The sequence below is a fragment of the Arvicanthis niloticus genome, chromosome X, assembly GCF_011762505.2.
Source record: "Arvicanthis niloticus isolate mArvNil1 chromosome X, mArvNil1.pat.X, whole genome shotgun sequence".
Taxonomy (NCBI): Eukaryota; Metazoa; Chordata; class Mammalia; order Rodentia; family Muridae; genus Arvicanthis; species Arvicanthis niloticus.
In genome coordinates this window covers 95662623-95679043 of record NC_047679.1, presented here as the reverse complement: position 1 = coordinate 95679043, position 16421 = coordinate 95662623, and the positions used below count along the sequence as shown (strand labels likewise).

At 35.5% G+C, this 16421-nt stretch overlaps 1 protein-coding gene across 2 annotated transcripts in view; it reads right to left on the bottom strand.

Moving 5' to 3' along the window:
- Wdr44 (WD repeat domain 44) overlaps window positions 1-16421 on the bottom strand; it is an 88480-nt gene that overhangs the window by 30592 nt on the left and 41467 nt on the right. For both annotated transcript variants that reach the window (XM_034485665.2, XM_076918893.1), the window contains exons 4-9: window positions 16041-16115; window positions 9374-10010; window positions 8386-8516; window positions 7325-7420; window positions 6803-6939; window positions 5956-6039 (exon numbers count right to left, since the gene is read on the bottom strand). In XM_034485665.2, the coding sequence (XP_034341556.1) occupies window positions 5956-6039; window positions 6803-6939; window positions 7325-7420; window positions 8386-8516; window positions 9374-10010; window positions 16041-16115 (1160 nt within the window). The remainder of the gene's footprint in view (window positions 1-5955; window positions 6040-6802; window positions 6940-7324; window positions 7421-8385; window positions 8517-9373; window positions 10011-16040; window positions 16116-16421) is intronic.

Sequence of the window (16421 nt, the reverse complement as noted above, 5' to 3'; positions counted from 1 at the left end):
TTGTAAGAAACAAATATTCTGGGGCTATAATTCTAGCTCAGTGACAGTGTGCTTCCTTAGCATGTGCTGGTCTCTAGATTTGATTCACAAGCATTGTGAAAAAAGTCATGAAGAATCTTGATGATTCAAAAATTATCAGAACACTGATGATTTCTGGCTTTGAGATTATTAGAACTTTTATTTTCAATTTTAAACATTTCTGTTATTACTTTCAATCATCATAAAACAGATAAAATATTTTTGTAGTGCTGGGGATTTGAACCCAGTGCCTTGCATATGCTAAATGAGCACTCTATCATTGAGCTACATCCCCAACCCTATAAAACAAGTTTCTAAAACCAAAATAAGGTGGCTACTTTACAGATAACTATGTTTACTATAATGACATTTAGTTTTAATTGTCAATTTGACATACTCTAGAGTCACCTGAGAAGGAAGGTTCTATAAGAAATGGTCTAGCTTGGGTTAGCCTGTAAGCATGTTTGTGAGCATGTCTATAAGCATGTCTTGATTAATGGGAAGAGTATGGGTGACATCATTCCCTGGGTAGAGGATCTTGGGTCATTTAAGAGTAGAGAAATCATGCTGAGAACTAATGTGCAGGTATTAATAATTTATGTCTTTCTGCAATTTACTGTGGATGTATTATGACTAGCTGCTTCAAGTTCCTGCTGTCTTGCAGGAACTGCCTTTCCTGCAATTATAAGCTATGAGCCAAGTACACCCTTTCTCTTTTAAGCTGCTCTTATCAGGGTTTTTATTATGCCAACAGGAAATGAAGCTAAAATGATTACTATTTAAAAGTCAAGGGAACATTTAACTCATTGAGGAGGTGACTTTGTAAACTATAGACTTTCATGCTTTTTTATATGGCACTTAATATTTAGTAGTATCTTTTCATTGATGAATAGTGTCAGTCATCACTCAGACTATTCTGAGAGCTTTTCAGACAGGATTCACTTAGGCTCAATTATTGGTAACTTCCTCAGATTTCAAAATAATTTGTTATGGTCCAGAAAGTCAGAATCACAGGCCACTCTCTTTTGGCCACTAGCTACCTTCTTGGTTTACTCTATCATTCAGTCCAAATACTTCTATGTTCTATGTGTATCATGGTAAGAGAAAAATCTAGAAAAGAGCCCCTGTATATTACAGACTATTGTACTATGTATGGGTCCTCTCATCATTTTCTGATTACAATCTTGCAATCTGAATATTACCCAAAAGTCTTACATGTCAACATATATGTCATGGTTTACAGTTTCTCTGTTGCTGGGAAAACTTAGGTACTCGATGACCAGATTTTTAAAAAGTATATATATAAATCAAGAATGAAAATGAAAACACCTGAATCTTTTTCTCTTAGAAAAATGAGCTTTAACAGGACACAGTGATGTGTACCTGTAGTTGCAAAACTCAGGACAAAAAAGCAAGAGGCTATGAGTTCAAGGACAGACTGAGCTAGTACAGAGAGTCATATAGTGAGAACTTGCATAGGAAAAGTAAAATAGAAAAAAAAAATGAGCTTTAGGGTATAGACAACAGCCCACTTAGATGTTTACATTTCCTGAACAATTCTTAAATTTCTGGACGCCTACAGTTGTCACTGTTCGATAGCTCACTTTCAAATATCAGCATTTTTGGCACATATTCTCATTTAATATACCAAAAAAATCAGACTTAAGTGGATCATTTGCTTTGGACTTTATATAGCAATATTGCCACTTTAGTGACTCATATATAATCAGGCACAATCTTTATGACCACCAATATACTAGGTATTTGTGTGGGGTAACAGAAGAAACATAAGATCATAAACCGTTCACACCATCTTGTTTAGCTGTTTAAATGTATTAGATTTTGGCTCACAGGGCCATACTCCTTCTGGAGGATCTATAGGTAGTTAACGGCTACAAAGAGAGAGTAACATTTCATCATGGTAGCCACTGAGAAGATGCCTATGATCCTGTAAGTAACCTTTAATTAAACTCATTGGTTAATTAAAGAAAACAAAACAACTTCCCCAAAAAGACATGAAAGAAGATGGAAACTAGTTAGAAAAAAAGATCTTTCCATCTTCTAAGGTCTTCTTTGATTTCTTTCTTCAGAGACTTGAAGTTCTTGTCATACAGATCTTTCACTTGCTTGGACTGAGTCACACCAAGATTTTATATTATTTGTGATTCTTGTGAAGGCTCATTTCCCTAATTTCTTTCTCAGCCCGTTTATCCTTTGAATAGAGGAAGGTTACTGATTTGTTTGAGTTGATTTTATATGCAGCCACTTTGCTGAAGTTGTTAATCAGCAGCAGGAGTTCTCTGGTGGAAGTTTTGGGTCGCTTATGTATAGTACCATATCATCTGCAAATAGTATATCTTGACTTCTTCCTTTCCAATGTGCATCCATTTGATCTCGTTTTGTTGCCTAATTGCTCTGTATAGAACTTTTAGTACTATACTGAATGAATAGGAAGAGAGTGGGCAGCCTTGTCTTGTTTAGTGAATTTAGTGGGATTGCTTCAAGTTCCTCTCCATTTAGTTTGATGTTGGCTATAAGTTTTCTGTATATTGTTTTTATTATGTTTAGGTGTGGGCCTTGAATTCCTGATCTTTCCAACACTTTTAACATGAAGGCATGTTGTATTTTCAGTATTAACATAGTAAAAATGGCCATATTACCAAAAGCAATCTACAAATTCAATGAAACCCCCATCAAAATTCCAACTCAATTCTTCAAAGAGATAAAAAAAAAAAAAAGCAATTCTCAAAATCATCTAAAATAACAAAAAACCCAGGATACTGAAAAATATTCAACAATAAGTGAACTTCTGGGGGAATCACCATCCCTGACCTCAAGCTATACTACGGAGCAATAGTGATAAAAACCCCATGGCATTGGTACAGAGACAGGCAGGTAGATCAACGGAATAGAACTGAAGACCCAAAAATAAACCCACATACCTATGGTCACCTGATCTTTGACAAAGAAGCAAAAAACATCCAGTGGAAAACAGACAGCATTTTCAACAAATGGTGCTGGTTCAACTGTAGGTCAGCATGTAGAAGAATGCAAATTGACCTATTCTTATCTCCTTGAACAAAGCTCAAGTCCAAATGGATCAAGGACCTCCATTCAGATACACTGAGTCTAATAGAAGGAAAAGTGGGAAAGAGCCTGGAACAAATTGGCACAGGAGGAAATTTCCTGAACAGAATACTGATGGCTCAGGCTATAAGATCAACTATTGACAAATGGGATCTCATAAAATTGAAAAGCTTCTGTTAATAGGATAAAACAGCAACCTACAGATTGGGAAAAGATCTTTACCAACCCTACATCTGATAAGGGCTAATATCTAAAAAACAAATATACAAAGAACTTGTGAAAGTAGACTCCAGACAATCGAGTACAGAGCTAAGCAAAGAATTCTCAACTGAGGAAACTCGAATGGCCAAGAAACACCTAACAAAGTGATCAGTGTCCTTAGTCATCAGGGAAATGCAAATCAAAACAACCCTGAGATTCTACTTCATACCAGTCAGAATGGCTAAGATCAAAAACTCAGGTGATAGCAGATGCTGGCAAGTATGTGGAAAAAGAGGAACACTCCTCCATTGTTGGTGGGATTGCAAGCTGGTAAAACTACTCTGGAAATCATTCTGACATTTCCTCAGAAAATTGGACATAGTATTATCTGAGCACCCAGCTATACCACTCCTGGGCATATTCCCAAAAGATTCTCCAACATATAACAAGGACACATGCTCCAGTATGTTCATAGCAGCCTTATTTATAATAGCCAGAAGCTGGAACGAACCCAGATGTCCTTCAACAGAGGAATGGATACAAAAAATGTGGCACATTTACACAATGCAGTACTACTCAGCTGTTAAAAACAATGAATTCATGAAATTCACAGGCAAATGGATGGAACTAGAAAATATCATCCTGAGTGAAGTAACCCAGGCACATAGAACAGACATGTACTCACTGATAAGTGGATATTAGACCAAAAGCTCAGAATATCCATGATACAACTCTCAGGGCATATGAAAATTAAAAAGAAGGAAGACCAAAGTATGAATACCTCAATATTACTTAGAAGGGGGAACAAAATAATCACAGTTGATAGAGTCAGGAAGGGTCCTGGGAGGGAGCAAAGGGAATGAGGGAAAACAGAGGAGGTAGGATCAGGTATAGAGGGTCATGAAATTGAACAAAAATATTTAACAGTGGGAACTGGGGAACTGGGGGTAGCCACTAGAAAGTCCCAGGTGACAGGGAAGCAAGAGGTTTCCAGGATTCAACAGGGATGAATTAGTCAAAATACCCAATGAAGGGGAGAGAGAACCTGTAAAATCCTTCTTTAGTATATAAGCATGGCCACTCACCCATCTCAAAAATTTTAACCCAGAATTGTTCCTGTCTAAATGGAACAGAGACTGAGGGAAAGTCCATTCACAGATCGCCCCACCTAGGGATCCATCCCACCTATAGACACCAAACCATGACACTATTGCTGATGCCAAGAAGCACTTGCTGACAGGAGCCTGATATAGCTGTCCCCTGAGAGGCTTTGCCAGCACCTAACCAATATAGATGCAAATACTCACAGCCAACCATCGTATTGAGCATGGAAACCCCAACAGAAGAGTTAAGGGAAGGACTGAAAGAGCTGACGGGATTGCAACCTCATAGGAAGAACAGCATCATCAACTAACCTGTGTCCCCCAGAGCTCTCAGGGACTAAACCACCAACCAAAGAGTACACATGGAGAGACCCATGACTGTACCTACATATGTAGTGGAGGACTACCTTATCTGACATCAATGGGAGGGAGTCCCTTGGTCCTGTGGAGGCATGATGCCCCAGAATAAGGGAATGCTAGAGCGGTGAGGCAAGAATGGGGGTGGGAATGGGGGAGCACCCTCATAGAGGCAAAGGAGAAGGGGGATGAGATAGGGGGGTTGTGGATGGAAAACTGGGAAAGGGGACAACATTTGAAATGTAAATAAATAAAATAAGCAATAAAAAAAGAAAATAAAGAGAAAGGAGTTCAGCAGAAGAGGGGGAGACAAGAAAAGGAAATAGAGCTGACTATGATCAAATACATCATATACATGTGTGAAAATGTCATAATGAACAATATGTATATGTGCTGATAAAATGTTTTCCTTTTAAAATTAGAAAATGGCATTAAGATAGCATGCTGAAGATAAAAAATTAGTTATGTGGATATAGACTTGTTATGAACTGGAGTAGTTAGAAAGATTACCATATACTTTGTGTAGAAATAGAACTAGGGTTTGGAAAGATGACAGGAAGAGGAAATAATATTAAAGGACAATGATGTTCTTTTACTCACAGTCTAGCACCTATGATGGAAAATAATACAAGGATGATAAAAAAATATATTGATTGATTGATTTCCTTTATGTCAGATTCTTTAAAGGTAACTTATACAAATATAAGACAGTCATGATCAACCAATAGAGGATAGGGAAGAGTAGTATTGAATGTGCATTTATTACTGATTTAAAACCATCAAGAAGAAGATCACATACTCCAATTCAAAGCAATTCTCTTAAGCTGAAAGAAATTATGAGAAAGAAGTTACTTGAACTAAGTGGTAGCAGATATGTCTAAGCAATAATGCAAGGATTTGATCATCTTATGAGTGTATGATAGATCAATGACTGGTGATGGTAAAATTAGTTGGGGGCAACATAACAATACTGGGATGGTGGTAATACTATCATATTAGAAGCTTCAGAATGAGTGCAACTAGGGGCTTTATAGGAGATAAATCTCTTTACAAGACCTGCTTTACAATAATGAAAAAAAGTGGCCAAGAACATTTTTGTATTACATATTTTTGTTAAAAATATACCTGGCAATGTTATTAGCTTTTAATAAACACTTAAAAAGAAGAAAGGAGATGTAGTGTAACTTACGTTTTCTGTTTTAACCTTCCACCATCGGTATCTGTTTGTTGTGACTGTAACTTTTCTTCATCATCTGACTGTGTGGCATCATTACTGTAAGAAGGAAGAGGAAATGATTTGAAAAGAAATCCTTTTTCTTGTCAAAAAATTTCCTTTAATGCTTATTATACAGTTACTAATCAGAATAACAAAATTTATCTTGATAAGTTTTATAGAATTTTAAATTAATGAAGAACCAGAGATTTACTAAATAGTTTCCATGTTTAAAGTATGAAATATTAAAGCAAAATGTGTAAAATTTAAGTTAATGCAATTTAATAGCTTATGATATCCTACTATAACAAGGCTGTGCAAACTAATAATAAAGTAACTTGTAGATAGCTTTTTCTTAGTCCATCAAGTACAACATATATTAAATTTAATATGACCACTTGCTTTTCTAGAACTTATTCCTTAGACTGCATTACATAAGAAAGATCAGTGACTTCACTCTAATTTTTCTGACTGCAATAAATACTACAAATACTTAGAAAGCTAAGTTTTAGAAGACTTAGTGCTCGTCAGACTTGGCCTTTAGTCTTAATGTATTGTTTTAATACCGTTTCCAGCATAAATCATTTTTAAAAGACAAGAAACTAAAGAGTATGAGATTAAAGATTTAGAACAGACTCCCAAAATATCTATATTCCTATTACAGAGATAAAAGGTAAAGAATACATAGTTGAACTAATTTTACTTTTAGATTAAAATAGAAAATTTAATTTAATGAAATAGAGACAGTTGTAGTTCATAAACCTAAATAATCAATAGTGCACTACAATATTGTAAATGTTAAATAACCTTAAGTCATTCATACCTTACATACTCCTTTGTCCTTCTCATGATGTGCAGAGTGAGAGGATTAATACCTGTTGGCAACTTTTCTTCAGCAAGACTTAAAGGTATTTCTTCTCCAGTATCTAAGTTCTTAATCATTACACTGGCTAAAATTTCCTGTATGTAAAAAGAAAAAAAAAAACATCATCCTTAATTTTCTTTTAAAATTATTTGTGAATTGTCTGCATGCATGCATGTAGTTATATGTGTGTGTGCATGTATGTGCATATATGTATGTGCTGCACAGAAGCAAGAGGTAGGTGTTGCTTCTCTTGGAACTGAGCTATCAAACCATCATATCGCAAACCATAAATATGTATAAACATGAATTGTCAATTAAAAATAGAGTAAATTGTTACAGTAATAGGAAACATCAGTGTGTTAACAATTTTTAAGTGTAGTAGTTTAGGATCATGATGTACGCTTATAGTATTATGTAACCAACACCACGATCAATCATTAGTCATTTTCCCCTTATGATTTTTATATTTTATGTTTTTACCTCATCAGTAAGCTCTCTCCCAGAGTTGGATCTAGGTCTCTGAGGGCCCATCACTTCACCTGCTACTGTCTGCACATCAGATGCTTTTCCATTTTCCTAAAATTATAATTTTATAAACAAACACACTGAATCTATTTCTATAAATTTTAATTATTCATTACTATGTGCAATTCTATAACATTCCACAAATCAGATAAAAGGGCCTACTGAAAATTTAAAGGACACATTTTAATCCTTTATTATTCTCTGCATGCTGAAAGATATTAGACACCAAAACCATTGCTGCTCATTAAATCATGCCTTAGTAGTATTACAAACAAATAAATGTTTTATTTGAAACCCATCCAAAACAACAGCTCTCTGTTAAGATTGTAATTAATTCAGGCCATATGTGGATATTGCTAAAGAAGGGTTAGGACGACTTCTGTTTATATAAAAAGCTAGACAACAAATATGTTAACATTTTTACATACAGTTGTCATTGCATTCTCTTCTACATTAAAAAAGTATTTAAAAAAGGCAAACACAAAATCTTACAAAAGCAGACTGTTTGTGACCTCTACTGTATTGCTATAAGATGGTAACATCATATTTCCAGGTCTGTTAACTGCCCTCACCTCAGCTACTCTATAAACTATACCGAGTTCCAGAATTTGGCTGTGGTAAAATGCTATGAAATATTTTTGTACAGTCAACAGCCTAGTACATGGTTTTTTTTAATGTGTAGGAAAGGGAACTTGTAACATTAAACACAGCAGTAGCTATTTCTTTGAAATACCATAACCTGCCACACACTTGGCAATTTTCATTCTTGCAGAAAACCTTCAAGGTGGACCATTTCCCCCTGTTTTATCAGTGAGGCCTCTAAAAGTCAGATGCTAAATAGCTAGCTAACATCACTAAACTAGTTAGTAGCCAAGCTAGACATGGAAATATAGTGGTCAGGTGTCAGGGACAAAGAAATATTTGGCCTAGATAAGAAAGACAGTTTCAATAATTATATCAGCCAGTTATACAAAGTTTGAATTCTCCTGTATCAAATACAATAGTAACTAACCAACCTGGGCAGTAACTATTTTATCTCCACTGGTAGCACTTGCTAAATCGAGAGAAGGCTGGGAATCTCTAACTGTACTCTCTGAAGCCATATTTGTCGTTAGCAGAGAATCAGATGTAATATTGTCTTTGGGTACTGAAATGATAAGAAAATTAATAATAGTAACAATAATAATGACAATGATATCTATAACAGAATAATATCAACAATTTTATACAGACATACACGTGTACACACATGCCTATTTAAGCACACATATGGCTTTTTTTTTTTTTAGTATAGAACAGAGTTTATTCAGGGCATGGAGAGAGGAGTTGAGAGAAAAGAAGAGAGGGGGGGGTGGGGAGGGAGGGAGAGAGGAGGTCAGCCATGAGTATGTGGAGGGAGAGGGGGAGGGAAATGGGGACAGGGAAGCAGAAGCAAGAGGACAGCAAGAGCAAGAGAACAAGAGCAGAACAGTGGCTTTTATTACCCGTTTTCTTTATTGAAAAGCCATGGTTCAAATGAATTATTTAACTTCTTCAAGACTACAATTTATACATTCAAAGATTTAGGATTTACATTTAGATTATAAGTTTTTCAATCCCTTTCCACCATTGCCATACAAATTCTTAGAAGGTAAAAGATATGAAAGTCTAGAGTATGCTAGAATATTCAATAATACTATTATGACTTATTACCAATATAATACCTTTCACCTTTTGTCAACTTATTCAAGAAATAATTTATATAACCTTGCTGTGATTTTTCTTTAGCATAAACTGAAACAAAATCAAAAAGTTAGCTGAGAATCATAGCAAATGCCTATGCTTGGGAAGTAGCGGCAGAAAGATCTCTGTAAGTTCAAGGGTAGCCTGATCAACAAAGCAAATTCCATACTAGCCTGGGTGACATAAAAAGACCCATTCTTACTTTTCCCCAACCAAAAGCAGAAATATTAAAGTTTCAACTCTCATCTTTCCCAACCAAAATATTTCTCAATTAATACTTGCCATCCAGATCAGGTGTTTTAAGAGCCTCAAACTCCAGTTCACTTTTCTTTTTTCTTGGTGGTGGTGCAGGTCGAGATGGAGGTGGGGGTCTAGGAGGCGGGAAATTAGCTGGTGGAGGTGGGCGCGCAGGAACAGGCTTCTTTGTACTGGCTACTATATCAGGTTCTGGAGTAAGGTGCCTTGGGGGTTTGGCAGGAGCCACTTCTTCGGCAGCAGCAAAATCTTTATTAGATAAAGTATCTGAAGATGCAGGATCTAGAACATCACCTTCTTTGACTTCCACTGCTTCCTTGTTCAATATTTCAATTTCTAGTTCAGAAGCATCAAGCTGCTCAGCTGAACATACTTCAGTTAAATTATCAGTTTCATCTACTGTCTTCTCACAGGTGCCATCAGAAGAAAAACATTTTTGTGTTTCTAGTTCAGTTTCTTCAGCTACATTCTGACTGTCTGCCTTTTTGGAATCTTCTTGTAGTTCATGTTCTATGGCTAATAGTCCAGTTATGTTACTAAACTCTGTCCCAGCCATAGAAGGACCAGCAGTAGCCTGATCAGAAAGTCCTTTTCCTTTGGAATCCAAAGAGTCATCTTCCAACTGTAGTGCTTTCTGACTTTCCTCAATAATACTTTCAATTATCTAATGAAAGGTTAAAAAGTAGTTTTAAAAATAATGAAGCTATTTACAATAACAAAATAATAGCTAATTCAGTATATGTCAAGCAATGTCTATAACATTTCAGTGATTTTAATTTATTTTAACCTATATGAAGTTTCACTTCTAATTTCATTTTACATATGAAGGAACATGGGCGAAGTGATTTGTCCAAAGTTTTAGAGCGAGTCAGTAATAAAAGGAGCATAAACCCTGATGTTTGCTTCTAGAATCTATACACTTCAACACTATAATAGACAATTTATGTTAATATAGTCACAAAACTTCAGTCAACCGTGTAAGGTGAAGTCATATATCTTCTCATGAAGACTCCAAACGTCAAGAGTTCATTTATATAGCTCTGCCACTCTAGCTATAACAACACTCTGCTACTTCTAGTTAACAAAATCCACCTAGGATAAGAATTCAATTTGTTTCAGTCTGAACTCAAGAGTATAGAAGACAAGCCAGCAGACACAAGGCAATGAATGTTCTTGAACAACTATAAATAAGGTTTCATTCCTCAAACTGAGGACAGATCTATGAAAAGAGCCCAAACGTCAGCCCACATTGTTCCTACTCCATTTCTCATGTCTAAGAGAAAAATACACACAGGTGATCTACATCCTCAAGTTAATATTTAGAAGAAAATATATCTTTTACCCCTTCTTTTACAAATTTATTAACTTTTATTTTATGTACATTGGTCTTTTGCCTGCATGTATGTCTGTGTGAGGATGTTGGATTCCCCAGAACAGGAATTACAGACTGCTGTGAGCTACCATGTGTGAGCTGGCAATTGAACCCAGTGCTCTTAATCTCTGAACCATCTTTCCAGGACACCTCTTCTACCTAGTATTGTCATTACTAATGCATTAAATCTGCCGATCTACTCATCCTTCTACTGTGCCAAGTGTGGATAATTTACACTTTTTCAATTCCCCAGCTTCACTAAGCTAACAGAGTAGTCCCAGACCTATCCTGGTAGAACTAGTAATTACTGCTGTTCAGTAACATTCACCTTGATATGTCAGAGTATTACAAGTAATAGTTTTTCTCTGTCTTAAAAGTTTTAGTAGTAGAAATTACCTCCTTTTTTACCACATATAATATTAACTAAGGCTCAAAATGTTTATCACATTAGGTGCTTAATCAGCATTGATGACTTCAATGATAACAAAAGTCAGAAAACAACATGTGTGAAAATGAATAAAATGGGTCATTGTAGAAGACATTGTAGAAGAGGGGGTGGAGAAAAATCTAAGAGCCAGAGGCAGTAATTGACTGCAAGGAAACTGACTTCAAGATACAGCAGGGCAACTGAAGTATGAACTCACATACTGTGCATATGACACCATGTATGAGACCAAATCCTTGCATGAAGAGAGGTTTTGGGTACAAAGCTCCACCCACCCCCAGAGAAGCTACTGGCAATTGACAACTGTGTGGAGGGGCGGGACAGTTTTCTCTAAGAGTGTAGCCCCTGGTAAGCTGATCATGCTCCAATGGAAGACCACAGATCCAAGAAAATATGGGCAACAAAAATCAGATTTAATAGGTTTTTTAAAAATAAAAGACAAAGTTTGATAGGAAAAAAGGTAGATTTGGGAGGAGTTGGGGGATTGAATATTTTGAAAACAAATGCAATTCTCAAAGAACAAATAATTTTTGTAAAGACTGTCTAAAATATGAATATATAAACTTAGCTGGGTACAATATAATTTTTTAAAAGGCTGGTAGCTACCTAGTATTTACTAGGCCCTGGGTTTGGTCTTTAGTACCAGGGAAAGGGGAGGTAGGTGTGTATGTAAATAGAAAATACATTTTAAAAAGTAACCCATCAGTTTTTTAAGCTGAAAGGAAGTTAGGCACAGGAGAGAAAGATAACAGAATAAAGTTTGAAAGTTCTAGAAAAAAAAAAGAAAAGAAAGCCTACAGTATGTCATATCCAGTATACATAATCACAGAGGTCTCGGTAGATAGCTAGAGTATCTCTTTTATAGATAAAGGATTCTGAAGTCAAATCATTAGAAAATTTGCCCAAATGCCCCATAGTTAGTAAAAAGAAAGCCAAAACTTAAAATTCCATGCAATACTTTGGATAGGAAAAAATACTTAGTTCTCAGCAAAGGATGATATGAAATGGAAGTAATAAGATTAAAAACAACTTTGCAAATAAGAGGAAGATAATGGAAAAGAGGGGGGGGTTCAGGCTTCTCAGCTTCCTATGTCTACCCACTGAAGAAAACAAGGGAATATTGTTGATCACAATAAGATCAAGAATATTATAAAGGTTTGACATGATCACTGTATGTAAGAGAAAGGTCAGTACTGTGAGAATAAGGGGTCAAAATGAGATTGAAAATGGTGTCTTCCCTAATCTGTTCTAGTCTCATGCTTCTCTAATTTTACCATTCACTATAGCATGAATAATATGATACACAGATTAAACAGGTTGGCTCTGCATAGTCATTTTACTCCCACCAGACCATCAGCTCCATCAGACACATTTTTCATCTTGTTGATGATAGATTCCTACCATACCTATTTATGGTGCCAAATGCTGTCATGTTCTATGGATTTGGGAACATTTTCTATAGACTTTTCAAACATTCTGTACATTCTCCATCTCAAATTAGTTGGTAATGTCCTTCTTCTTTTATCTCTGCCAACCAAAATTTTATCTATTCATCAAAAATCAGTTTACATGCTACTTTCCCCATAAAGTTACCACTGTGCTTTCCATCAAATAGGAGATAGTTTCTTTTGGGGGTACTTATGATATTTTGTAATTTAGTTCAGCATTTTTTACATTTATTTCTATCCAATTTCCATGTTTTCTTTTTGGCATGTGGTTGTATAAAGGCTGGTTGCAAACTCCTGATATAGCTGAAGATGACCCTGAATTTTTCTGATTCTCTTCCCTCCACAATCCAAATGCTGGGGTTACAAGCTTGTTCCACCATGTCTATGTTTATTCAAATTCCTCTACTAAAATGTAAACTACTTATAGGCAGGTTAGTTAGTATTATACTCCTATAGTCTTTATTATTAACTATTAATGAATGCTTAATTCATCTGAAAAATACTTTAAAAGTGTATTATTAAGTCTCACTTCATGTCCCAGACAATTTTCTCACTACTTCTCAGTTTCTCTTTAAATTTTGCTTCAAATCACCTTTTGGGTATTAAGTATACACAAGATAAACTGTACCTAATTTTTTAAGGGATAAATCAAAACCTGGAGTGGTGATAAACATAATCCTAGCACTTGAGTGACTGAATCAGCAGGATGAGGAAAAACGTGGCAAAAAAAATGAACAAGTTTCAACAATAAAATGGATAAATGCAATTTAAGAGATTTGGCAGAAGCATATTAATAATGTATAATTATGAAACACATATAAATATTATAACAATAAAATTTCTGCTGGGTAGTGATGGTACATGACTTTAAGGTGATTTCTGTGAATTTGAGGCCAGCCTGGTCTATAGAGTGAGTTCCAGGACAGCCAAGGCTATACAGAGAAACTAAAAAAAAAAAAAAAGCAAAACAAAACAAAAGCCAAAGCAAAAAGAAAAAGAAAACAAAAACAAACAAAAAATAGACTAGAATAAAATGTAGAATATAAAATTCTATCTACAATGATATCAGGAAAAAATAAATATGTGAAAATGGTTGAGAACCAAGATTGAATCATGGAAGAAAAAAAATCAAAGAAGCTGTTCGACTATAGAATTGTGAGTTTTTTCCTATTCTTGAAAACAGTTCCATTTTTGTTCTATAGGCTAATACATAAGAATACCTCTTCTCCCTCAAGAATCTTTTTTATAGGAAAAAAGTATGATCAGTGTTAAAACTCAGTCTGCTGTATTTACACATTTTATAAGGGTAGACTAGTAGTTCTCCATTGACAGCAATTTTGCCCCCATTCGATACCATATATGTGGTGGTATTTGGAGACATCTTTGATTGTCATGATTAAAGGATGATGAGAACACTATTGGTGTCAAGATAGGTGAAAAATTCTAAAATGTATAGGATAGTGGCTACTTCCCTTCACAACGAATGTAAAGAGTGCTACGGATGGAAGAACTCCAAGGTAGAGAATGAACTGTTTTGCTGGACTCTAGAAACTTATTAACTAGAACAATGCCCATGGACCAGAAAATACTCAAAACTTTTATAAGAAAATTAATACAAATATCTTTTCCTTTGGATGTTACACTGCTACTGCAAACTACTACAAATAGCCCATTTTACAATGCTTTTGTTTTTCTTTCCTTTTTAAAAAAATAAATGTATTTATTTATTTATTTACAGACTAAATGTTGTCCCCCATTTTTGGCCCCCATTCATAGAGTCAGCATGGCTGTCCTCTGAGATATGACTGAGACAGATGCAGACATTTACACCCAACCATTAGACTGAGGTCAGGGACCCCTATGGAAGAGTTAGAGGAAAAGAATTGAAGGGGCTGAAGGGGACAGCAACCCCACAGGAAGACCAACAGTATCAACTAACCCACATGCCTGGGAGCTCCCAGAGACTAAGCCAACAACCAGAGCATACATGTGATAGTCTATGGCTCCTGCAACATATATTGCAGAAGTCTGCCTCAGTGGGAGAGGGTATGTTTAATCCTGTAGAGACTTGATGCCCCAAGGAAGTGGGATGGAGGGGGAAGTACCCTCTCAGAGATGAAAGGGAAGGGGAGTGTGTGAAGAATTCTGGAAGGGGGGACTGTTATGGGGACAACATTTGGGATATAAATAAATAAAATAATTTTTAAAAGGCTATGAAAAATAATAGAATAGAACAAAATTATTTACTTATTTATTTGCATTCCAATGCTGAGCCCCTCCCAGTCCCTTCTTCACAGAGTCCCTCTTCCCTACCCCTCTCTTCTTCACTTCTGAGAGGGTGCCCTCTTGGGTATTCCCCCACTGGTTTTTTTAAAGATGTGTATATGTGTGCACTACACACGGAGACCAGTTAAAGATACCCATCCTCCATCACTCTACCATACTCATTTAAGACACAGTTTGTTCCTGAGCCTGAAGTTTGCCTCCTGGCTTACAGGCCACAAAACTCTATTGGGATCAACCTGTGTCCATTCTTGCACTCCTAAACATAAGCATACACAGTCATAGTCAGTTTTTTTATATAGGTTCTGAGTATGTGAACTCAGGTCCTCATGCTTAAACAGTAAGTGGTTTTGCCTACTAAGTCATCTCCCAAACCCCAAAATCTATATCTCTCTTTTGTGAACTAACTTCGGGAGCTTCACAGAACTGATTACTAAAAAGATACTATGGACACTATCAGCATAAGGTCTTCCTGGTACCTCTGATTCTTAAAGATATCATAATTTGTTAACATAGCCTTTCAGTATCTGTTTTTTGTTGTTATTTTGAGATGAGCCTAAATAACTATCCCTAACTGTCCTGGAGCTTGCTATGTAGATCAGGCTGACATCAAACTCATAGAGATCAGGCTGCCTCTTACTCCCAAGTACTGGGATTAAAGGTGTGCAGAGCCACGTCTGGTCAGCTTCTGTAAACTCAAGATTAGGAAAGCCTAAAACCAGTAATTACAAACATATTTTGCTGTTGGTGTTACCATTTTGATTTTTTTTTTTTTTTTTTGAGACAGAATCTCCCTTTGTAGGCCTGGCTAATCTGGAACTCACTAGGAAGATCACAGAGATTCTTCCACTTTCTAAGAGTAAAGGCTTATGCCATAGTACTTAGCAGCTATATTAAAAAAAAACAAAGAACTGTTTCAAGAATGAATTTCCAAGTAGATGATGATATGACTTCTAAAGGGGCCAATGTCCCTCATACCATAAAACTGATAGATGCAAAAACGTTTCCTAAAACAATTAGTATGTGTAGAATAGTATGCTCAAACAATACAGAAACCATTCTATTTTAAATGTATCATATATTTTAAATATATCATATAAATCATATGTCCTCTACAAACTAAAGTTCTCATTATATCTTTCCAACCTTTTTAGATACATCTTGTCTCAATTCTTGTACAGGGAACTCATTTCCAGCTTTGTTTGCTGTGTTCTCTGTTTCCTGTTGAAAGGAAGAGAAGACCAAATGATGACATCCTTTATTTAAAAGTTTACTCAAAAAGGGTTGAAATGGGGAAAATGCAGCATTAATAAAGCAATAAAGACATGAAAATGTGCCTCAAAAGCTAAAACAGCAAAGTAATAATACTAATCACAGCAAAGAAATATAAGAGGTAGCACAGATGGTATACTACTGTGATTTGCAAAAAAAATAAATAGATAATAATTGCAAATTTATAATTTTTCACATTTAAATGTTAAAAATTGAGCCTAGATTTTTGCAAAGGTTTTTATTTAAAATATATTA